Genomic DNA, 24,151 nt, shown 5'->3' with positions numbered 1-24,151 from the left:
GCTTAGTGCGCTAATATCCTGTGCTGATGGCCAACCGAGCTCGCAGGCATCCGAACTCCCTGGAGCAGCTCTGCTCCTGTACGCAGGCTCTTGGGATTGGTCTCTGCCTCAGTCTCCCAGTTGCACTCAGGGGTACCAGCCATGGGGTGAGGAGTAACTAACATTTGCAAAGGGCTTTAGACCTCAGATCAAAGGGACTCCAGGGAGACCGAGCCTTACTACTGCGCCCCAACATTTACTGGGCACAGGGACACACCTCGGAACAGCACCAGCAGCCCTGCCACGGCTAAGCAGTGCTGCCATCACGTCCCTGTGAGCATCCTACAGAGACAACAGCAAATACGCCCAGGGATCTCGCACTGCCATCTCTCCTCCAGTACTCCACACAGGACCGAGATACCAGCAGTGCTATATCGGGGCTACCCAGACCCTGCTCTGAGACGGGCCCGTTTTATAGACTGAGAAACAGGCAGAAAGGGGGGATGGACTTGCATCCAAGAGCTTTAAAAGAGCTGGCTGAGAAGCTTGCTGGATTTTAGATTTTCAATAAGTCCTGGAGCACTGGGGAAGTGTCCAGAAAATGGAAGAAAGCAATTTTTTAAAAGAGTAAATGGGATGACCAGGGTCATTATAGGCCTGTCAACCTGACATCGATCCCAGGCAAGATAATGGAGCCCCTGACACAGCACTTGATTAATGAAGAATTCAAGGAGGGTAATATAATTAATTATATGGAAAATAGGCCTGCTCAAACTAATTGGATCTCTCTTTCTGACATGAGTACAAGTTTGGCTGATAAAGGTCATATGTTGACATCATATACGTAGATTCTCTAAGGTGTTTGGTTTGGTACTGCACTAGAAAGCTATCAAATTAAGATGGCACAGGTTACACAGATTAAAAGCTGGCTACCTGACAGGCCTCAAACTACAATTTGAAATGGGGAATCGTCATCGAACGGGTGAGTTTTTAGTGGGGTCCTGCTGGGATCAGTTTTAGGCCTGTGCTGTTTAACATTTTTATCAATAGAAAACATAAAATCATCACCGATAAAGTTTGCAGATGACACAAAAAGTGGGGGAGTGTAATGAGGAGGCCAGGTCTCCGATGCAGAGCGATCTGGCGCACCTGGTAAGCTGGGTGCATGCAGACAATGGGCTGTACTATGTCTAACTGTCAATGAATACACCTAGCGGCAAAGGTGGCAGGCCATATTTACAGGATGGGGGACTCGGAAAAGGATGTAGGGGTTGTGATGGAGAATCCGCTGGTTGTGGCCAAAACAGCTAATGCGACCCTTGGATATATGAAGAGGGGACTCTCCAGTAGGAGCAAAGAGGTTCTTTTACTTCTCGCTGCTGGACTCCCGTGGCCAGTTCTGGGGCCTGCAATTCCAGAAGGATGTTGATAAACGGGAGAAGGTTCAGAGAAGCAGCACAGGAATGATGGAAGGATTAGAAACCTGCCTTAGAATGCTGAGAGGAGCTCAGTCTATGTAGCTGGACATGGATGATTTGTTTAATCTACAGGTGCCTACACGGGGAACAAACATTTGATACTGGGCTGTTAAGCCGAGCAGAGGCAGGTCTAACAGGGTCCAATGGCTGGAACCTGAAGCTAAACGAAGACTGGCAGTAAGGCGTAAATTTGTACCGGTGAGAGGAATTAACCACTGGGACAATTTACCCAGGGGTGGGGCAGGGCTGGGGCGGGAGGAAGAATTCTCCACTCCTGACCATTTTAAAATCCCGACTGGATGTTTTTCTTGCGGCTCTGCCTTAGGAATCTCGTTGGGGCAGGTCAGACTACACGATCACAGCGCTCCCTTCTGGCCAGGGAATCCATGAACTGCCCAAGAACACCCAGCAGATCAGCAGCAGGAGTTCCTGGCTCCAGCTGGGCCTTCTGCTGGACAGAGACGCAGGGATGGCCGCTCCCATTGGAATGCAGGGCAAGGAGGAGCCGTTCCAAGTTTCTGTTGTTCCCAAAAGCTGGTTGTGTGTGTGGGGGGGGGGGGGGGGGAGTTTTTTTTTAATTACTTGAATTCAGCTCCGGATAATTGGGAGAGTTGTGCATTGACATGGAGGCTGCATTCCCCCAGGACTGCCTCTGCCACAGCAGACTGTCAACCTGGCAGCTTTCTTTACGAGGGCTCATTATTCTTTTTTATTATTTTTAAGACATTTTCAGACCATTTGGAGAGATTTACTCTCCCCTGGAGTTAGCAGAGCTAAGCAAGTAATCAGCAACAAATCATGCATTTGTTGAATTGCACCTCTATCTGCTCAGGAAGCGTTTGCGAGAAGACTGTGAAATTGCAGAATTTGTTCATTATTTAAAGTTTTGTACCTATTTTTTCCCTGTGAAAAGAAATTGCAAATGAGAAAATTCACTATTTGAATTTTGAACTTTGCGCTGGGTAGCAGTTACTTAGGTCATGTTGGACCATTTCAGTTTCCTGATTGGATAACTGTTACTAAGCAACAGCGCAAATTTTAAATAAGGGCTTTGCCATCAGCAAATATTCACACTTGAAATTTGCTTCCTGTGAGCGTCTGTGCTAGAGAAACTCGTCCGCTGGAGGGTCTGTGGGGTGAGCACGCCGACAAACCCAACCTCATATTCCCGTCCAACATCTACAGACATTTCCCGGCCTATTCGCCCAGCTCCGGGAATCCAGCGCAGTCACCCAGTCCAGGTGGCCTGGGGACGCTCACAAGTGGATTTCATTTCTATTCAAGGAACAGCAAGAGGAAGGTGTGAGGCTACATTATCCGTCACTGCCCGTTAATCTGTGCTGCTCACCAGTCATCTGGCGTTCACACCCCTTCCCCTCACCAGCCTGCGCCTTCCCCCACTTGCGTCGCCTCTTAGCGCAGGCGCTGAGTCAAACCCTTTCACGCCAGCCTTGGCCAGACAAGAGAAACGGCCCCCACTCTGGGAACTGCCGGCTCCATTGCTGTTATGGCAGCTCCGGCGTCACACACGTTACAAACAAGCAGCGCGGCAGCCCCAGCTGCAGGGGATTGTTCCAGCAATTGAACACTTTAAAAGAATTGTTTAAAAAGCTTCTTTCCTTCTCAGATAATTCTCCCATTCAAAGCTGTCGGAAACAATTTAATACACAAATAAATTCCTGCTAGAAAAAAACCTGGCCCTGACCACAGTCGCTTCCCTTCCCCCTCCCTGCACTGCCTTCCCAGAGCTGCGGTTCCTGACTGGCCTCTCCTGCAGATCTCTAACCTAGCCCCCGGGGGCTGTCGACCGTGGGCTCCTGGGGCATGATCCTGGGACCATTCGGCACTCCCGGAGCCCAGCCGCTTCTGGCTCATCCCTCCACATCTCCCACCCAACTGCCTGCTTAAGAAAGAACCAAAAAGTGACCAGAGCTACAGAACAAGGCCCTGGTTCCTCCAGGGAGCCCAGCCAGTCGGCCAGAGCCTGGTTGCCCCAGCTCAGAGCAGTGCCCCACTCCTGCACCATGCCATATGTACCTGTGCGGGGGGGGGGGGAGGAGGGGGATGTCTCTATTTCTACATAACTCGCTGCCCCATAAATCCCAGAACGGTCAGGGCATGGGGATGGCATTGGGGGCTACACAGAGGAGGGCAAGTGACGACTTCTAGCCCTCAGGGAATGCCCAGGACCCCATGGCACTGCCTGCTTTCCGTGCGCAGCACCACGCCGGCTTTGCTCATGGGACATCTGGGGAGAATCACATGGCCCCATCCCCAGCGGGAGGAATTCACGGAAAGTTTTCCATTTCCAGGGCAGGGCCTGGAGCCCAGCAACTCTCGCCCCACCTCGCCCTTGGAGTGCCTCTGGCACAGGATCAGTGCTGCTCACTAAGCTGCAGTCACACACGGCTGCCTCCCTCCCCCGCACAGGCGTGTGCAGGGGGCTCCCTGCATGCGCATGCCATTCTGCTGTAGGCTTCCGGTCTGGTCCCCACCCTTCGCAAGCCCACAGTCCCCGCGCAATCTAGCCCTTCGTCCGGGGTGCTGGGAGGGAGGACAAGCCCGCCGGTGTGCACGAGTAACATCCCCGGCTCAGCTGGAAACTCAGCAGCAGCAATCCCATGGCGAGCACCCCTGGCCCACAGTGGTCAAATCACCCCCCAGTAAACCACTCTGCCGGGGGGGGAAGAGTCTGCGAAAGGGGGCTGGGAACCAGCCCCCGGAGCCAGCTCCTCCTTACAGAGCTGAGATGACAGGCACCAGCTTGATTGGAGCAGCACTGCATGCTGGGACGTGTAGTCTCTGCTGGCCACTCTCCGTATCGGAGCTGATGGTAGCTGCAGCTGGTTCTGCTTTACGCAGAGATGGCTCTGAACCGGCACCCTTGAGCTGAACACCCCTGAACTCTGGGAAGCCTGCACTGTCCCATCTTGTCTCTCACCACGTGGTGGAGGCGCAGTGCATGACATTACACAGCACAGTCAGTGTGGGAGCTTGAGAGAACCACTGGCTCTGTGTCCAGCTGCCTCATCTCTAAGGGTGCCAAGGATCCCTCAGCTGGGGCCAGCGTGGGTGCTGCTGGCTCGGAGTTAAAACACCTCAGAAGCAGCCAGTGTGCTCAGGGCTTCCGACAGGCCAGCAGGGAGAGAGCAAGAGGGCAGGGTGTGATGACATCTGATGATTTCCATGGCCTTTTAAAGTTTGCCCCTGAGAATGCAGAGGCTCTGCAGCGATGGGGTGTGGGAGCTGTTCATGCCACGGCAGGTTTATTCTGGCAGCACATGCTCCTCGTTAGGGCCTTTTTAAATACAGACTGATGCTCGTCTTTCCCACAGTAACTAATCCCCGGTCTGAACCGGGAGCGGGGGATCCTGCAATGCACTGTGACCCATTAATTTCAGGAGAAATAAATACAGCCGCATACTTAACAGTTTCTGAAAGGCCGGGAGGGATTAGTGCTTCTCAGTGTCCTGCGCGCGCCAGCCGCTAATCTCTGGAAGGGATACACTAGCAGAAAAAAGCCGCCTGCATTGACAAACCCTTTGTGACTATTGCCAGCGCTCTGCGCTCCTGCTGTCTTTGCCTGGGCTGCATTGTCACAGGAGTGTACGAGAGCCAAAGGCAGGCCCCACACCTCACCCCACAGCGAGTTACACGGGGTTGAGCCCTACGCTGCAGCAGCTGGAGCTGCATCCTTCTCCAGCAGGTTTCCAAACGGGCTGGTTGCTGCCAAGCGGCAGCACCGGCCAACCCCCGCAGCAGTGATGTGGCCTCTTGCTGAACATAGGCAGCTTCAATGCAGCAGTGGGGAGGAGGGGGCTGACGAAGGGGGGCCCATGCCAGGCTCAGACCTGGCAGGGTTAGTAATTCAGGGCCTGCAAACCTCAGCGTCTGCAGCGCGGTGAGCCCCAATGCGCACTGGCATATCCCTCTCTGAGCAGTGCCGGGCTGGCGGGATTACAGCCCCCCCGCCCCCCATGGTAAATCAGCAGCTGATCCCTCCTGCCCAAGGCCATTAGGGTTTCCCAGCGTGATTGATCGATCTGGAGTAGCCGGCTTAGCTGGGGCAGCGAGTTCAGAGGCATTCCCCGAGCTGGAGCCATGCTGCCCAGCTGGGCGGGGGTGAGGGGTTAGGGGAAGCAAGGAGTGCAGGGTGAGGGGTTAGTGGCACCCAGGCATGCTGGCATGCTGCACTGCACACCACTCAGCACCTACTGCCTTAGTCGCTCTCGGGCCGGTAGAGGTATTTCATCATCAGGCTGTCCACCTGCTTCTTCCGCTGCTTCTCCTCCTTCTTCAGGCGCTTGCTCGATTTCTCCACGTCCCTCCCCGCCGCGGCTCCCTCCCCTTCGGAGGCTGGGCTCTTCTTGGGGCCCTTCTTGATGCTGGAGCTGCTGTGGTAGGAGCTGGACGAGGAGTCCGAGGAGGACTCCGAATCCGAAGGCAGCTGCTTCTTCTTGGACTTCTTCTTGGACTTCTTCTTGGCATGTTTCCTGGCGCTCTTCTTGCGCTCCTCCTCCTCCGAGGAGTCCTCTTCGGAGCTGCTGCTGCTCCTCGGGCCCCTGCGGCTGCGCGGCCGGGAGCAGTCCAAGGCCGAGGCGGAGCGGCGCAGGTTGCTGAAGGAGCGCTCCGAGCTCTCCGGCCGTGCGGCGCTCCTGGCGCTTCGCACGCTCCTCTTGTCCTCCTCCGAGTCCGGGTCCGGGTCCAAGCTGGAGCGCTTGAACTTGATGGGCTTGTAGTTGAGGACCTCGTTGATGGCAGCCTCCAGGTCAGGGTCCAGGTAGGAGCGGTGGCTGACAGGCCGGATGTCCGAGGCCTCCAGCTGCAGCTCGTCGGAGGCGGAGGTCCTGGGCCGGGGGGGCACGGAGAAGCTGCGCCCGAGCGAGTGCTGGCTGTACAGGGAGCGGGTGTCGCTCAGAGCCACACTAGACATGTCATCCAACTCCTCCAGCCGGCTCCTGCTCAGGCAGAGCCGGGAGTCAACCCGGCTGCCCAGGGTCGAGGTCTCCAGCCCCAGCTCTGCCCGGTGGCTCAGCGGGGGGCTGAGGGCACCAGAGACGCCAGCCAGCGGCTCGCTGAGCCGGGATGTGCTGCGCCGCAAGCTGCCCGGGCTTGAAAGCGTGAAGCTCAGTGTGGACCTGGCGTCGGCCTCGTCAGCCTCCAGCCCGTGCCGGGAGGAGGCAGTCCGGCTGGCCGGGGCGGACAGGGCAGAGGCCTGGTCAAAGTCAGCTGTGGTGACAGACCACCTCTTCTCCAGCCCCTTCCGGGCTCTGCTGCTGGCCTCCGAGAAGGCTTGTGAGATGATGGAGCCCCTGTCATCAGGGTCCTCGCTGCCCAGGGACTTCCTCCACGAGCTGACAGAGCCAGTCTCCTCCTGGCCGCTGGCTGCCGAGCTGCGCTTGGCCTTGCGGAAAGACCTTTCTGGGGAGGCCGGCCGCTCGCTCAGGGTGGTGAAGAGTGTCTCCGAGTCCCCCTGGCCACCAATAGAGTCCTTCAGGTTGAGCCGCTTCCTGTAGCTCAGGGAGCTCGTGACAGAGACCGGCCGCTCCTCGGCCTCCTTGGGCTCTCTGCCTTCCTTCCCCTCCTTGGGGGCCGAGTTCAGGGCCGGCCTGAGGAGAGTGACCAGCGGACAGCAGCAAATGGGGAGGGAGAGGGGAGAGAGATAGCAGGTGAGGTCAGAGAGACACACCAGGCACAGGAGAGAGGAAGGCAGCAGAGCAAACCCAGCTACATAATTTGCGTCAGTGGAAAATAGCTTTCTGGGAAATATCACGCAAATGAGGGAATTGTTCTATCCCATCGCTTTCATCCCCCTTTCAAACGTTTCATTCAATTATTTCATTGTCAGCTACCTGGAGCCGCTGCCTTTGATAGCCAGCTTCCAAGAAGGTGGAATTATCCCCAACACGAAACACTCTACGTCTGCACCGCCGAAGAAATTAAACCAATTAAGAGAAAGAGCTTTGGCTCTGTGGAGGGGGGAGAAGCCCCTGAGATCCCTGAATCCATAGCAGGAAATTGCTTTTATACCAAACCAATCTGTACTCAGCAGGTAGCTCTTTCCCCAGGAGAAGCTGCTCCAACCCGCTTCTGTTGGCCCCCGTGCCAGGCCCACCCAGCCCCACGGATGCTCCCGAGGCACAAGGAAGAGCCACGGACAAGGCCCTGCTCACAGCTATCCCACCTGCTGAGTAACCAAGGGGCAGAGCAGCGGGAGCCGGGGGCTCGGTTGTGGCTCCAGCGCTTCCAGCGCCGATGTCTTTGGTACCTTCTGATTTGTATTTTTGAAATTCAATGCGCTTAGTTGCCATAGCAATGAGTGCTCTATCCAGAGATCAATACACACCCCCCGTGGGGCCCCGGGGCTTGGCCTCTCAGGGGTACAAAGCAGGAGAAGCTGGATACTTTTACTGCTCTGCCCACCAGCATCACGCCAGCCACCGGCCCCTGGCACGGAACCCACGGCTCCTGGCCAGCTGTGGGAGCCATCACTGCAGGCCCAGCCCCGACTGGCCACTGTTCTCTGCAGGCAGCACGTGGCTGCTGGGGTGCACCCTTCTGGATGGCACAGCTGCTCCGGAACAGGCCAGGCTGAACCCTGCACCCCAACGGCAGTTCGGCTCGACCCTGCCCCTCTTGTGCGGGGCTCTGCCTGGCAAGCGACTGCTCTGTCTCCCGCTTGAGTGACGGAGACCAGCTCCCTCCCCCACGGGGCTGCTGAGCCGGGGTCCCCGGAAGGGAAGCACCGTGAGAGCTGCCTGGGTGACAGCCCCCGTCCCAGCCCCCGCCCGGTTGCTATGGGGAGAAGCGATGGCAAGTGGCTGCTTCCCCAGGGACGCTGACCCCACACTGACCTGGAGCTCTTCCAGCTGCCGTCATCAGAGACTGCTTTGGAGGAGCCTTTGTTCCTGGAGAGCCACGATTTCACTCCATCCACGCGGTCCTCCAGCTCCGAGTCCACGTCTGAGTCCCCCTCGCTGCCAGAGGGAGAGATCCGGGCGGGAGAGATTAGTGCCTGAGGCAGGCAGCCTGGCTCCCCATGCAGCTACGTGCTCCTGCCAAGCGGGGTCTGAGTGTGCCGCCCTACGGACCAGGACACGCTGACGCAGGCTCACCTGGCATCTCAGAGCCTCCTGCTGGCAGGCCCCCCCGAGTCCCGTCCCATTGCCCGGGCAGCCCCTGCCCTGCAGCCCTGCGCGCCCCTAGGAGAACGGTCCCGGCTCAGCCCGGAAGGGGAAGGGGCAAACTTCTCACTGGGCTCCCAATCCCTCGATGTGGGGCAGGACCTGGCAAACGTGCAGCCACCTCTTGGGGCAGGGATCCTGCCTCGGACCCCGAGTCGAGTGAATCACTCCCGGCAAAGCCCGTCTCCCACACCTCCAGCCCGGCTGCGAGCTGGCCACGGGTGGGCAGTGCAAGCCACACTCCTCCCTAGTCGCTCGTGCTGTGCTACTCAGTGACACCAGCCAGGCGGGGCCGGCTCGGCTCCCATCGACAGGTTCTGTGGCTACGTTGTAAGGACAAGCCTGTGTGTGCCAGGAACAATGTGATGTGCCACGAATGGTGAGAACCAGGGCCCGGCTTCAGGGCACATTGGGGATTCAGCCCCCCACCCGAGAGCACGCCCCCTGCTGGGGCGCCAGGACAAATGCCCTATGGCATAGGGCCTGGCTCTCAGGCACTGCCCCTTTCTCCCACCCCACTGCAGCAGCATCCCCAGACCTAGGCCTCAGCGGCTCCACATTGACTTCACCCGCCGCCAGGCACAGCCTGAGCTGCCACGGTGCTTCGGCATGGGTGGGGGAATGTTTGCATCGACTTCAGCAAGCTCCTGCGGGCTGCGGACCTGCCCTGCCCACGCTGGAAACACACCCACAACGGCACCAACGCCGCAACCCTCCCGGCGCCAGGCCCACCTCTTGTGCGGTGGGGCAGTGCCCAGACAGGGACTGCGTGGGTGACACAGGGATGAACAGCACCCAGGAGTCCTGGCTTCCTCTCCTGTGCCCCACCCACGAGCAAGTGCTGCCTCTGCCCGCCTCAGAGCGGCGTCAGATGCTGGCTGAGGTCCCGTTCTGTTTTCACGGTGGGATGGTCAGGGCCTGGCACAGGGAGACTGTGGGAGGTGAGCTGGCCTTCCCAGCACTCTAGGAATGAACGTCCAGGCAGTAAGCCCAGCACCGCTCAGCAATACACAGTGCACCGAGTGCTGCTCCCCCGACATTAACCGGCTCCGCAGACCTGCAACGCACCATCAAGAGGCCGATGGGATTCCCATTAGCAGGCAGCTCAGTGCGCTGGCTAACTGGCCATGAGGGCCCACACCTTGGACAGACACGTTTACTGACCAGTTCTTACTGCTCCAGCAATTTAACGTCTCCACAACTGTGCTCTCAATTAGACTCAGGAAGTCTGTGCAAAGGGCTCGCGTTAGTTTCATTTAAATGCCGCTATATTATGAACCGGCTGCGCCCTTGGATCAATCAGAGCCCTGGGCTCAGAGCCAAGGTCCCCTCTAACAGGAGACAGGCAAAGGGAACAACTCTTCAAAACGCTTCCCAGAAGGCCCCTGGACCAGGCTGTGGGGCTGGGTGTGCAACGTGTGCAGCACACACATCACCCTGCCATTTGGAACTCTGATCTCTGCTTCAGGCAGAGCCGGGAGCGAAACAGCAAGGGCTGCTGCAGGTCAACACCGTGATGCACCGGCAGAGCTGGGGGAGGGGGGCAGGCAGGAGCCCAGGGCTGGGCTTGGGGGGCACTGGCAGATCTGGGGGAGCCCAGGCTGGGATAGTGGGGGCTGCAGACTGCGTGCAGGTGACAGAGAACACACACATGCCCAGGCTGCAATAGGGGATTGAGGGACACTCAGTTTCTCCAAGGGCAGCCAAACTGGGCCTCTGTTCAACGGGACGTTGTGCGATTCTTCATGCCCTGGTGCAGCTGCCCGTGCACCGCCCACGGTCACTGCCAAAGCACATTGGTATGGCACCGGGACGGCTGCAACAGGAGGCTCTGAATGAACCTGGGACACTTGAGCCGGTGGCTCCCGGAGCAGGGTCGCTAGGGCCAGCCAGCCAGGCACGCCCTGTGTTTTTAAGGTGGAGCGGTGACCCCAGCAGACTAGTCCTGCGCACGACAGGAGCCAGCCAGTGGGTTGTGCCTGCACACAGCTTCCCCCAGCGATTACACTGAGCGTGGCCTGGGAGGCAGGCTGGGATGCTTTGTATAAATTTAGAAAAATATTGTTCACCACATCCCTCACTGTGGATCTGCTGGGCTTCCCCCCAACCCAGGGGATAAATTTCCTTTCATCCGTATCAGCAGGAGAGGCCCTTCTGTACAGAATTATGTCCCTGAATAAATAACAAAGGAGAAGCAAGAAAGAGGCTGCAGTTCTGGGAGCGACTGAAATTTCAAATCTGCAAAGAGCAGGGGGTTGGGAGGGAAATAAGTGGGCTCATTTTATAGGCCTCTGTCAAGTGCAGAATTACAGCAAGGAAGAGCGATGTTGATGTCTCTGGGTAAACAGGAGTTTAGCAGACAGAACGGAAATGACTCTGGCAGGCTGGGTGCCCAAGTGTGGCAGGCAGATTTCCAGTGGCAGGCGAGCCCCTCCGTAACGACAGAGCCGCCTGATTTATACACACACACAAAGCAAGCCCTATCTGGCTTAAAGCAGCCAATTTATAACCACCGTTCAGAACCCTATCGATTGCCTGTAGAAAGAAGGTGCTGTATGCACTGCAAAATCTCTCTCGCCGTGTTAGAAGCAGTTCTGTATAAATCTCTGTTAATACATAACTGTTTACTGCTTTCATTAGGGTTATAGCAATAACAACTGTATCTCTAAGTAAATCGAAACATTATTTTCCCTCCCGCCTCACTCGGCTCGATAACTCTGCCCTGGCTTCCCCCAGCATTCACTGGCTGGTAAAGGGGAAGGAAGTCTCTCGGGAACCCCAGGGAACTTTGTTAGAATTGCAAGTGTGCCTGGGAACAGATATATAATGTGATCTTAAATGAGCATTTTATCTGCCTAGCCTTAGGGCCCTTCTCTGCCTAGGGCGCATGGGGCGGAATCACACAGGGGACGGGCTATTACAGACCCGGACTATGAATTCTCCTTGTTAAATTCAAAGCAATGGGCTGCACTTGATCATACAAACGTCTCCCTCCTCTGCAATATAGCGCAGGCAACGCTTGGTTATTTTCCTTAAAAACAATAAGCCCCATAAACAAACTCTGGGGGCAGCTGAGATTTTAAATCGTCGGAATTAAACTTGATGTCAAACACAATTTATGTCCAGACTAGTGTGCCATTAGTTAACTGGGATCCAAATCACAAGGGAACAAACAAACGGAGACTGAGCTGCGGAGGATATTAATTGTGTGTGACAACAAGGCTCCAGTGGCCCTCTATCACTGTTACACACTATTACATTTATCATTAGCTGTTATAGATCCTTTCACAACCAACAGCCCCTCCTGGCTCAGGAAAGAGACCTCACTGGCAAAGCCAGTCCAGAGACACCCAAGCCTCGGGTTCCAGGGGACGGCACCTGACCCCTCGTGTTCAAACCCGGGGCACGTGAAACAGAGGAAGGCCCTGCAAGGTGCACACACAGCCCCCCGGGGCGGGGACCCTTCCGTCGGGGCAGGGCAGCCCCCAATGGCGCTCCCTCCACAGGCTGCCACACTTCTCTCCTCTCCCTACAACATGGCGGAGCCTGTGAGGGACAGCGAAGAACCCCAGACAGGCCAGACAATCCCAGCGGCACCATTTGTGATCACTAAACCTCGGGCTTCAGGGCATCGCGGCTGGCACCACAGGGAATCACTCACTCTCACCACACACAATCGCTCCACTGGCCAGGTGCATCATGCGGCTTTATACTTTCCTCGGAAGCATCAATTAGCAGCCAGTGCCAAAGGCAGGAGACCAGCCCAACTGCTCTGACCTAGCATGGCATCTGGAACCAGCCGACCAATATCCACTCCCCACAAATCCCCACGCCCTGCCAGCTGCTGCACTGGGGCCTGCTCCCTCACTGGGGGCGCAGTTCTGGCTTTGGAGAGGTCAGGAGCCACTGAGACGGCAAAGAACTGGGGACCTTTTTTGCCATCTGTCTGCCAGGCAGAACACACTGCTGCTCTGACGGGGCTTCAGGGACGGGGAGCCTGGGGGAGTGGTCACTCTGAGGGCAGGGGGCACTTGTCCTAGGTGTGCCCGGCTTTGCCTGTTGCCTTGTGAGGAGAAGGGATGAGTTATTGTCTCATCATATTCACAGGACATCCAGCTTTATAATTGATTTCCTCTCCGTTCCAGGAGCGGCTACGGAAGATGCTGCCGGGACTCCCAGGGGAGAGGTGCAGCCTGTCAGTTACGCTGGCAACGTTACCTGCGGAGCCTGGCGTGACGCGAACAGCTGCTCCAGCAGGCTGAATGCTCACAATGCAGCCCCTGGAGACTGCCAATCCCAGCATGCAACGGGGCCAGCCAGGAGCTGCAGGGGCTCGGGGCACCCCCCACCCAGTGACAGCCCCCCTCCAGCTACAGGCCTGTGCGATGCGGCTCCAGCACGGGTCCCTCGGGGCACTGAGAGGCCCCCTGCCGGCGGGGCGGGGGGATTAGAGGGTTAGGCTGTGCACATGCATGGAGCGCGCTGTGGGGGCGACATGCAGGGCCCAGCGGCGGGCTCCTTCCAGGCATGCTCAGGGTTAGGAACCAGGGGTTATTTAATTGGAGAGGAGAGTTGAGATCCTCACAGTTTATTCTTTCTTTTCTGATACTTTGTCACCACGTCCTGCAAACTGAGAAGGGGGGTGGGGTGGGGTGGAGGGGGACAAAGAAAATAAATGAACTTAAAGAGGCAAAACGGAAAAAACCACCACAGAAACGAACCAGGGCGAAGCAACGAGCACAGGCGGGAGGGGGTAACGAGGAGGGGTTGGGGGCCCCTAGCTCAGACAGCAGCACTGTCTCCCGCGTGGAGAGCCCACACGTGCACCACAGCTTACAGCGCGCCAGGGCTAGGACCAGCCGCCAGCTCTGCTGAGTGCTAGGCCGGAGCCCCGGCCCAGCGCCCCGCGGTTGGCACTGGGGTCGCTCGCGATGCTTTCTGACGATGGTGCACGGGTGGCTGCTTGTGGTGCAGCAGGCACAGCAGGCAGTACTCAGCTGCTCCCCCTGCAGGCGTGTCCCATCATAACACCCAGCTCTTCGAGAGCATTTTCCATCCACTGCTCTCCACACACTTTCCCAAGGTCAGTGTCAATACGCCCATTTAACAGATGGGGAAACTGAGGCATAGAGGTGAAATGACTTGCCTCGAGTTCCCCAGCAGGCCAGTGGCAGAGTCCCAGTCCAGTGCTCTATCCACCACCCACTCTCGGCAGGTGCGGACGCACCCAGCACCATAAACAAGTGCTTGCTTTGCAAGCGGCAATGTGAGGCCAAGGCGGGCTGGCCAGAATCATGGCGGAATTTGTCACGGTCAGAAAGCTGGGACTCCCCAGGGCCACAGGAGCGCGCTGGCTCAGCCCATCGTTTCCAAGTCTCTGGCAAACAGAAGCTGCTCTCCCATTCTATGGCGAGAGGAAGTGGGAGGGAAGAGCCTGAACTGGAGCAAAGATCCAGCCCCACCAGGCACAGAGCAGCCCTGCACCCGACCCGCCGCTATCCAGGCACATTCAAACCCGGCCGTGCAGAGACGCGTCGGTGATCGTGCTTGGGGGAATGGGGGCTGACTGCAGCATGCCCGTGGGGGACCCACCAGCCTCACCATGGGGCAGCCCTGCCCCTTCTGTTAGGAAGGACTGAGCAGGATGTGGGAGTTTCCCGGGCCCTGGCGGGTGGGGGGCAGTGGGGGGTCTCCGGCGGGGAACCGCGCGGCTCCCACCTGTTGATGAGGTCCTCGTTGTCGTCGCTCTCCATCTCGTCCTCGATGGCGGCCTGCAGGTCCCCGATCCGCTTGAACGCCAGCTTCAGGTCCGACTGCAGGCTCTGGTTGGCGGCCTCCAGGCTCTCCAGGTCCATTTCCTTGGGGAAAGCGAACCCAGTGAGCATCGGCTGCAGCCCCATGCCGCGGGGAGGCAGCCAGTGCCGGCCTGGAACTGCCACCCCAGGGATGCGCTGTCACCCCACAGAGGAGCCAGGGCAGCCACAGCTGGAGCGCAGCATCCCGTCCCGTCCATAGGCAGGGACCAGAGGTGTGCCCAGCATGGCACAGGGCAGTTACACCAGGGCGGATTTGCCCCACCACCCTCGGGGCAGTTACACCAGGGGCAGATTTGCCCCCTCTCCTCTCCAGGGTAGTTACACCAGGGGTGGGTTTGCCCCACCACCCTCGGGGCAGTTACACCAGGGGCAGATTTGCCCCCTGCCCCAGGGTAGTTACACCAGGGGCAGATTTGCCCCCTCTCCTCTCCAGGGCAGTTACACCAGGGGTGGATTTGCCCCACCACCCTCGGGGCAGTTACACCGGGGCAGATTTGCCCCCTCTCCTCTCCAGGGTAGTTACACCAGGGGTGGGTTTAGCCCAGCTCCCGTTTCTAAAGGACTGTTCTCAAGTTGCCCAGCTCCCAGTTTCCCCTGCCAGGCTCTGTTTATGGGTAGGACCTACGCTAACCAGCCTGGTTTCCTAGCGATGTTTGGGGATCAGTGGCATGACCCGTCCCTGCTCCCAGCCCTGGGCACACCATCACCTCAGCTGACAGTTCAGTGGGGTGAGGGGGGGGCTGGCTGCCCCGCCTCGCCCTCTGGCCAGGCTTCCTCACCAGCTCATGCTTCTTGCGGCTGGCCTCGGCCTCCTTCTTGGCCAGCTCGCCCATCTCCTCCTTGCTGTCCCGCAGCTGGCGCTGCAGCCGCTTGTTCTGCTCCTTCTCCCGGTTCTCAGCGGCTGCACGCTGGTCCCGCTCCTCCGTCAGCTTCTCCATGTTCTCCTTCAGGCGGCTGGCCAGGCTCTGGGGGCGCGGGGAACGGGGCACAGTCAGTTACCCCAATCCCCAGGCAGGGCAGGGAACAGAACCCAGGAATCCTGGCTCCCCTCGAGATCAGCAGGGACATTTGGGCCTTCCAGGACCAGGCCACCTCAACAGCCACCCGAGGTGTGAGCCCGTCATCGAGGCCCTTCCAAGCCACAGCGGCTCCCGGGTGCCCTGCCCAGAGCAGGGGCGGCTGAGTCCCCGCGCTGGCCCCCTCTCACGCCCACCTTCCCTCCCCGCAGCAGGTGATGGGAGACGGCAGCCCTGACAGAATCAATATTCACTCATCAAGAATAATCGCAGTGGAGAGCGGCAATTACCCAGCCCGGCTCCGGAGCGAGCGCCGCCCCGTCGCTTCCCACTGAGCGCTAATGGAACAAACGAACCCAGCGCCATGCATTTACATGAGGGGGCTGGGGCGGGGGGGGACGGAGGAGCCGCTTCCCCCGGGCGAGGGAGGGGGCAGAACAATCGCGGGGCTTTGGCGAATTGGAAAAATAGATTTAACTTTGTGTGAAGTAATTACAGCCTGTAACGCCGAGAAAAAATAGACTCCATCCTTCCCAGCAGCTGAGCCATCCGCTGCATATTTATGGCCCCGCCAGCGAGAGGGGAAGGGGGACGGCAGGAAAACACGGCGAGGGAGAGCTGAGCGCGGGGCTTCGCCGCCTGCGAACGCAGAATATAAAGCAGGCTGCGCTGGGAGGCAGCAGCAGAGTCTATAATTTCACTAAGTCAGTGCAGGCGAAGAGCAGCACTTTGCCGCACGCCGGCTGGACGGCGAATTATTGTTATCAGCGCCCGCCGATAACCAGCCCAGGCAGGCATGGAGCCAGGCGGTCGGGGGCAGGGCCCACAGGGTGCTGACCCAGGTAACAGGCCGTGGGCAGTGGGAGGCCCGGAGAGAGCTGCCTAGCCAGTGCCCCCAGTCCAGAGCTCTGCACAGGCCACTCCGGGGCGGCATCAGGAGCCCTCAGCGTCCCCAGTGGCACCATCAACCCTGCCCAAACCCACAGCACCTGCTCTGGGACAGGAGGACCTTTCGGTCCAGGCTTCGCACGGACGGCATGTGCCAGGGGTGAGGACTGTGCCCCGCTGGCTGCCTGACGGTGCCCAGTGGCTGCAGCCGCAGCTGCGCCTGCTGCACAGACTGGCCAAGAGGCTCTGTGGGCTCCCCTCACGGCCAGCCCTACACAGTGAGTGGAGCAGCAGCTGCCAACGCTCCTCCACGGGCGCTCGCTGCCAGCTGTGGCTGGGCTGGAAACGAGGGGTGGGCTCAGGTCCCCAGATGCCCAGGGAGCTCTCAGCCAGCGTACAGGCCAGGCTGGGGGCCACTGGCAGCCGACCTGCTTGTTGGGGAGCCCACTGCGCTGATGGGGCTGCCCTGCTCCCCGCCGTGCGGGACCAGCGTCAGAGCTGGCTCAGAGGAGCTCCGGCTCCCCTCCTCCCCCAACATCGCGACCTGCGGGGCCAGGACCATCCGGAGCTCCCTACCTCCAGGCGTTTGACTTGGGTCCTCTCGAACTCTAGCCGGGTCTCCAGCTCCCGGATCTTGGCTTCCTGTCGGCTGACCAGAGACTTGTCCACCATGGACTGTTCGAGGAACTCCAGCTGGCTCTGCAGCCCTTGCAGCTGGGGACAGGACAGGCAGCCGCTCAGGTCACGCCAAGAGGAAACCAAGGCTTGGCCCCGGTTCGGGAGAAGGACCAGCCCATCCGGCAGCTCTCCAGCTCAGCCGCAGCCAGACACAGCCCCTGGGGGCCGGCGCAGTGCCGTGAACCAGCACCCGGGTGCTCCCTTCTCTCCAGCCCCCTGGCAAACTGCAGGCCATGCGCCCGCTTGGGAGAGTGGCAGGTGCTGGTGCCTTTGGGAGGGAGGCAGTGCCCATGCTGGGTGACTGGGCTCGGACTCCCGCGGTGCAGCGTGGGCGGCTGGGGCCAGCCGTTTCCCCCGTCTGGCTCTTGCAGAGGGGGTCAGGCTAAACCTGGAGCAGCGCGTGGGGCTCCGCAGGCGGCCGGACTCACGCCGCTCGTGTCCCGGGTTGCAGTGCAGGGCCCAGCCCCTCCCAAACCCAAAGGCGGGTTCTGAGCAACAAGACCTGCCAGCACACTGTGCCCCCTCCCCCCCGCCGACGACCCAGGGCCACCCTGCTACCTTCTCCTGCAGCTCCTGCTTCTCTTTGTTGGCGTCTTCCAGCTGGGACTGGAGATCATTTATCTGGGCCAGATCCCGGGAGGCCTGTGGGCAGAGCGCGTCTGGGCTGCTCAGAATCCAGTGCCAGGCCAGCTGCCCTCTCCCAGCCCCAGGGCCATGGCTAAGGGCACATCGCCCCTAGGGCAGGCAGTGGGACTTGCCAGCCCCCCGGCAGCCCCCCCAGCCAGCTCTCCTGGGCGGGCTCACGGCAGAGGATCCAGCGGTGCCCTTTGGGTGCCAGGCCTGCTCTCCGGACGGGATGCCAGGGATGGCCAGAGCTCAGCTGAGACTACAGAGCAGCTCGCCTCACTTCCAGCCTCAACAGAGAGGTGCCTACGAGTGTCTGTGGGGCAAGGCTGGGCTAGCAGGGTGCGGACGGGGTGCCCTGGGGCTGGGCGGGGGGGCGTGCACAGGGTGCCAAGGGTGGTGGTGGTGAGGACAGGGTGCCCGGGGCTGGTCAGGGGGGCGTGCACAGGGTGCCAAGGGGGCGCCCAGAGGCTGGGTGGGGGGGCGTGCACAGGGTGCCGGGCGGGGCACCCGGAGGCTGGGTGGGCGTGCACAGGGTGCCGGGGCGGGACTGCCCGGGGTTGGGCCAGGGGTGTGCACAGGGTGCCGGGGGCTGGGCGGGGCGCGCACAGGGTGCCAGGGGCGGGAGACACCCGGGGCTGGGCGGGGCGCACAGGGTGCCGGGAGGCGCCCGGGCGTGCACAGGGTGCCGGGAGGCGCACGGGGTTGGGCCAGGGGTGTGCACAGGGTGCCGGGCGGGGCACCCGGGGCTGGGCGGGGCGTGCACTGGGTGCCACGGGTGGTGGTGAGGACGGGGTGCCCAGGGGCTGGGCGGGGCGCACAGGGTGCCGGGGCGGGGACTGCACAGGGGTTGGGCCAGGGGCATGCACAGGGTGCCGGGGTGAGGTGCCCAGGGGCTGGGCGGGGCGCACAGGGTGCCAAGGGTGGTGGTGGTGAGGACAGGGTGCCCGGGGCTGGTCCGGGGGGCGTGCACAGGGTGCCGGGAGGGGGCGCCCGGGCTGGGCGGGGGCGTGCACAGGGTGCCGGGAGGGGCGCCTGGGGTTGGGCCAGGGGTGTGCACAGGGTGCCGGGGAGGAGGGTGCCCGGGGCGTGCACAGGGTGCCGGGGCGGGGCTGGGCGGGCGTGCACAGGGTGCCGGGGCGGGGCACCCGGAGGCTGGGTGGGCGTGCACAGGGTGCCGGGTGGGAGACGCCTGGGGCTGGGCGGGGCGCACAGGTGCCGGGCGGGGCGCCGGGGTTGGGCCAGGGGGTGTGCACAGGGTGCCGGGGGCGGGGGGCCCCGGAGGCTGGGCGGGGGGGCGCGCACAGGGTGCCGGGGGCGGGGGGCACCCGGGGGCTGGGCGGGGGGGCGTGCACAGGGTGCCGAGGGGCGTGGTGGTGAGGATGGGGCGCCCGCGGGCTGGGGATGCCAGGGGAAGGGGCGCCGGCAGCACACAGGACTGGTGGCGCTGGGCGCGGGTGGCATCACCTGGGCCACTGATGCTTTGTGCTTCTTCATCAGCTCGTTCATGTCCTCCTGGTCCTCCTCCAGGCGGCTCTGCACCTCGTTTTTCTCCCGCTGCAGCCGGCTCAGCTGCTCCTCCAGCTGGAGGGGGAGAGAGGAGAGGGAGGTGAGGCCGCCCAGTCCCACGTACACTGCTGCCCCCCAACCACTGCCCCCAAGGCTCCCCCCGCCCGCCCGGCACCAGCAGCAGGCACCTCTGAGCCCCTCTGTCCTGCCATAGCTGGGCACCAGACGGGTTGTGCCTGGGACGGGCCAGTACCCGTGACAATAATGGACCTTCCAGCGCACCAGACCACCCAGCCTGAGCTGGACACAGGCCAGAGACGGACTCTCTCGGGGGTGGGCTCCGGGGCTTCCCCCTGCGTAAGGAAGACTGATGCCGAGAGCCGGGAGGAATTAGCTTGAGGTGCTCACGCCTGCAGGAAGCTGGTGGCCCCTTTGCCTGCCATAACCATGAGGTTCTATGATGGCCATGATCCATGGGGCTCGGAGCGGCCTGCACAAGCCTGCCGGGCACACTGCATCGGCAGAACGCTGGGGTGAGGGAAGGAGCCCCTCGGCATCTGGCTCGGTGCAGGGGAGTGGAGCCCCGCGGGCAGGGAACCGGCTCAGGCACTCACGGCTGCCTTGGCTTTGGAGATGTCGTCGATCTGCAGGTGAAGATCCTCAATTTCCACCTCCATGGACTTGCGGGCCTTGACTGCCGCCGCGCAGGTGAATTCAGACTCCTCCAGCTGCAGAGAGAGCCCGACACGGGGATTGTCAGCACCGGGCACAGCATGGGCGAGGCAGGGGGCAGCAGCACTGGTGATGCCCAGGAGCCGTTTCAGGAGTGGCAGGTGCGGAACGCAGTGCCAGACACGGCCAGCGCACAGCGTGGGGAGCGGGATGGCAGCCTAGAGCTGCCCCGGCTCTCCCTAGTTCAGAGCCGCTGAGTGCCCAGGGCTGGGAATCCCCGTCGGGGGACATGGAGGACAAGCCTGGCGCGGGCAGGGTGGGGGCAGTGCACACCTGGTTTCTGAGCTGAGCGATCTCCCTCTTGCTGGGCGCGTTGTTCTTCAGGTGATCCAGCATGATCTGGGCATCCGCCAGCAGCGCCTTGGTTCTCTTCAGATCCTTGCGCAGCCGCTTCTCCGTCTCCAAGTCCCGCTGGCTGACCTGGGCGTGGGGAGGCCATGCAGAGGCTCGAGGGCATGCCGGAGAGGTGCCCCGCCCCCACAGCAATGGGCACGGCTCCCCCTACAACCTGCGCGCAGACCCCCAGCCCGGGGGAGCTCGGCACTTGCAGGGGACGGTGCCACCCGGGCACAGAGCGGGCGCCGTACTCCCTCTGCTCCGCCTAGCCCGGCCTTTCGCCCTGCACCACCGGGCACACACTCCCTCTGCAGAGGCAGCTGCATGCCAGCCAAGGACCTGTGTGGTCCCCACAGCCCGCTCCACCCCACAGCGGCAGGCCAGAGGAGTGCTCCTGGGGCAGACGCAGTGGGGCCAGCCCTGGTTTAGGGACTAGCCAGCTGGGGTGCCCACGCCCCACCCTGCCATGCTGGCTCCAACCCGGGCCAAGCTCCTACTCCGGCACTGTCCCCGGGATGAGAGCGCCCGGCAGGGCAGCCGCTGGAAGCCAGTGACTTTCGGCTCTGCCTGGGTTTAGTCCTGGCCATTAACCCCTGGGAGGCCCAGCTCCACGCTGCACCCCCGACGGGGTCCCTGGCCCGGGCAGTACCTGGTCACTCGCCGCAGCCAGCTTGTTCTCCAGCTCCCGCTTCTCTCTCAGCACCTTCTGCTTATCCTCGTACTCCTCCTCCAGCTGCACTTCCATCTGCTTCAGCTGCGCCCGGCACCCCACACACAAGGGCAAGAGGGTTTCCATGAGGCACACGCGGGCTGGGGTGGGCGAGTGGTGCACGGGATGGGGGGGCCGAGTGAGCAGTGCTGGGGGATGACGGGGGGGACAAGCGAGGTGTGCAGGACAAGGGAGGGCTGGGAGAGGGGTGCGCGGGATGGGGGTGGGGGCCCAGTGCATGGTGCTGGGGTGGGCGAGTGGTGCTGGGGGATGAGGGGGGATGAGCGAGGAGGGGGCTCGGCGAGTGGTGCTGGGGGAGATGAGGCTGGAGGACGAGGGGATGAGCGAGGGTGTGCGGGATGAGGGGCTCAGCGAGCGGTGCTGGGGATGGGGATGAGCGAGGGTGTGTGGAGCGAGGGGGCTGGGAGAGGGGTGCGAGGACGGGGGCAGGAGAGGGGTGCTGGGGACGAAGGAGGGGCTCGGCGAGGTGCATGGGATGAGGGGCTGGGAGGGGCGCGCAGGGGGGGGCAGGAGAGGGGTGCTGGGGGCCGGGGTGGGCGGCGGTGCTGGGGGACGAGGGGAGGCCGGGAGAGGGGTGCTGGGCATGAGGGGGCCCGGCAAGTGGTGCTGGGGATGGGGTGAGCGAGGGATGAGCGGGATGGAGGGGGCTCGGCGAGTGGTGCGGGGGGGGGAGATGAGCGAGCGGTGCTGGGGGATGGGGGGGATGAGCGAGGGGTGTGCGGGACGAGGGGGGGATGAGCGAGGGGTGCGTGGCACGAGGGGGGCTCGGCGAGCGGGGCTGGGGGACGGGGGGGGGCAGGGCAGCGAGCACAGGGAAGGCCCTAACCTGTACCAGCCAGTCCCCTCCCGGCTGGGGGCCCCTCGGCAAGCCCTGGGTCCCTGTCCTAGTCGGGCCCCCCAGTCTCAGCCCCACGAGGCACTCTGGTGATACTGACTGGCCTGGCTCAGGAGAGACCCTAGGACTGACTCCGGATGGAGGGCACCGCAGTTACCCGGCCCCCAGCCTTCTGGGAAGTGGGGATGCTGGCTCAGCCCGCCCCGAGTCGCTGGTCGAGTGGGGGCAGCGCGCTGCCTGAGCCGGCTAACGCAGGCAGAGCGAGCAGACGGGCCGAGCGACTGGTTAAACTCGTCAGCCCAGGGGCCGAGCCAGCTGCCAGCTAAGATCTGCCTGGGAAGCCAGATTAACAGAACCCGCCTATCGCAGCACAGGGCCCTCCCGCCAGCCCCACAGCACCGGTCTTGGGGTAGGGGGGACACTGTGCAGCGGGGCAGGGATATCATGGTGTGGAACAGGAGAGAGGGGGTTAATCTCTGGGAAAGAGCCCCCCCTTCTCTCCTGCGGTACGTGGGTGCCAGGCAGCGGGGTGGCAGCCGGCTCTCCATGAGCCCCTCCACGAGCAGACGCCCCGGCCTCACCTTCTTCTGGCACGACTGCCTGATCTCCTCCACCTCCTCATCGCGGCTTTCCACCTCCTTGGAGTGGGTCTGCCGCAGGCGCTCCATCTCCATCTCCAGCCGCAGCTTGGCCTGCGGGCGGAAAGCAGCCCCGGTCAGCCCGACACTGGGGGCCTGGCAGAGTGGCCCTCTGCTGATCACTTCCATCCCGCCCAGCCCGAATGCAGCCAGGCAGAGCGAGCGTGGGCCAGAGCATGGCCACTAGCCCTCGGGGCAGCACACGGACAGGGCCAGCCCAAGGCCGTCGGACCTTCCATAGCCCTCAATCCCCCCCACCCCTCCTGACTACCCTGCACACTGTACAGCAGCTGTCTGCCCCGGTAACGCCAACGCCCTCTTGGCCGGCATGGCACAGAGCAACCAGCCTGCACCCACAGAGAGGTCCTGTGTTATCCCGGCTACGAACTGCCAGGGAGCGCAGGGACGGGGAGCCCTCATCCTGGGGAGCTGAGGTGACAAACACTCCCTGCCCGTCGCCGGGGCTCGGCGCCAGAGACGGGCCCCGCTCCCTGCCCGTCGCCGGGGCTCGGCGCCAGAGACGGGCCCCGCTCCCTGCCCGTCGCGGGCTCGGTGCCAGACGGGCCCGCTTCCTGCCGTCGCGGGGCTCGGCGCCAGAGACGGGCCCCGCTCCCCTGCCCGTCGCCGGGGCTCGGCGCCAGAGACGGGCCCGCTCCTGCCGTCGCGGGGCTCGGCGCCAGAGACGGGCCCGCTCCCTGCCGTCGCCGGGGCTCGGCGCCAGAGACGGGCCCGCTCCTGCCCGTCGCCGGGGCTCGGCGCCAGAGACGGGCCCCGCTCCCTGCCCGTCGCCGGGGCTCGGCGCCAGAGACGGGCCCCGCTCCCTGCCCGTCGCCGGGGCTCGGCGCCAGAGACGGGCCCCGCTCCCTGCCCGTCGCCGGGGCTCGGTGCCAGAGACGGGCCCCGCTCCCTGCCCGTCGCCGGGGCTCGGTGCCAGAGACGGGCCCCGCTCCCTGCCCGTCGCCGGGGCTCGGTGCCAGAGACGGGCCCCGCTCCCTGTCCGTCGCCGGGGCTTTTCACAGCAGTGACACTCGCAATGCCCCGAATCCAAGGCCCGTGCTGCTGCTCTGCCAGCCAGCATCTCTGCAGCCCTTGCAGGCCACTGCTCCATGACGGGAAGGCAGCGTTACTGTCTCTCCAAGCCCCCGGGGCAGGCCTGGCCCCACACACCAGCCGGCCGCCCCGCTCTCTAGTCCCCTGGAGGGGGTTGCCGCAGCAGAGGGGAGTGCCCCACCCACACTGAACGCAGGGTCACCCAGTAAGCCGCTGGCCAGAGCCGTGCAGCCAGCACGACAAGCTCACATGAAACCGGCACACCCAGAAACCAGCCCAGTCTCAGGCTCAGCCTGCCAGCCTGGGACGCCTGCCACCCACTCGAGGAGGGAGCCGCACTCTGTTCCCTGCATCGAGCCAGGATCGAATCCAGTGGGTCAACCCCCCCCCACCACCATCCCCCCGAGCTGAGTCTGAGCCGGGCCCCCTCCGCACCTGCTCCAGCAGCTGGATGGTCCCGGCCTGCTCATCCAGCTCCTCCTCTTGGTCCTTGGCCTTCGCCTCTAGGTCCCGCAGCTGCTTCTTCACCTTGGCCAGGGAGGCCTCGTCCTTGGACTCCTGGGAGGAGACATCTTGGAGCTCGGCCTCCAGGGCTTCCACCTTCTGGGTGAAGCTCATGATGTCGGAGTCTTTGTCCTGGAAGAGAGTGCAGGGAGAG

General features: G+C 62.2%; 1 protein-coding gene across 24 annotated transcripts in view; it reads right to left on the bottom strand.

The window, feature by feature from the left end:
* The window catches only part of MYO18A (myosin XVIIIA), a 129,394-nt gene that overhangs the window by 2,377 nt on the left and 102,866 nt on the right, over nt 1–24,151 (bottom strand). For 17 of the 24 annotated variants that reach the window (XM_039508192.1, XM_039508191.1, XM_039508190.1 and 14 more), the window contains 13 exons: nt 23,929–24,129; nt 22,387–22,497; nt 20,890–20,994; nt 20,178–20,324; nt 19,787–19,900; nt 19,131–19,247; nt 17,598–17,681; nt 16,938–17,075; nt 15,237–15,422; nt 14,360–14,499; nt 13,227–13,271; nt 8,312–8,434; nt 5,673–7,066 (listed from right to left, as the gene is read on the bottom strand). In XM_039508192.1, the coding sequence (XP_039364126.1) occupies nt 5,677–7,066; nt 8,312–8,434; nt 13,227–13,271; nt 14,360–14,499; nt 15,237–15,422; nt 16,938–17,075; nt 17,598–17,681; nt 19,131–19,247; nt 19,787–19,900; nt 20,178–20,324; nt 20,890–20,994; nt 22,387–22,497; nt 23,929–24,129 (2,901 nt within the window). In that variant the 3' untranslated portion in view covers nt 5,673–5,676. The remainder of the gene's footprint in view (nt 1–5,672; nt 7,067–8,311; nt 8,435–13,226; nt 13,272–14,359; nt 14,500–15,236; nt 15,423–16,937; nt 17,076–17,597; nt 17,682–19,130; nt 19,248–19,786; nt 19,901–20,177; nt 20,325–20,889; nt 20,995–22,386; nt 22,498–23,928; nt 24,130–24,151) is intronic. The other 7 variants (XM_039508205.1, XM_039508207.1, XM_039508210.1 and 4 more) reach the window with 4 other exon arrangements.

The sequence above is a fragment of the Mauremys reevesii genome, linkage group 20, assembly GCF_016161935.1.
Source record: "Mauremys reevesii isolate NIE-2019 linkage group 20, ASM1616193v1, whole genome shotgun sequence".
Classification (NCBI taxonomy): Eukaryota; Metazoa; Chordata; order Testudines; family Geoemydidae; genus Mauremys; species Mauremys reevesii.
The sequence above is the reverse complement of the archived record's forward strand: the minus strand, read 5'-3'. Positions and strand labels throughout refer to the sequence as shown.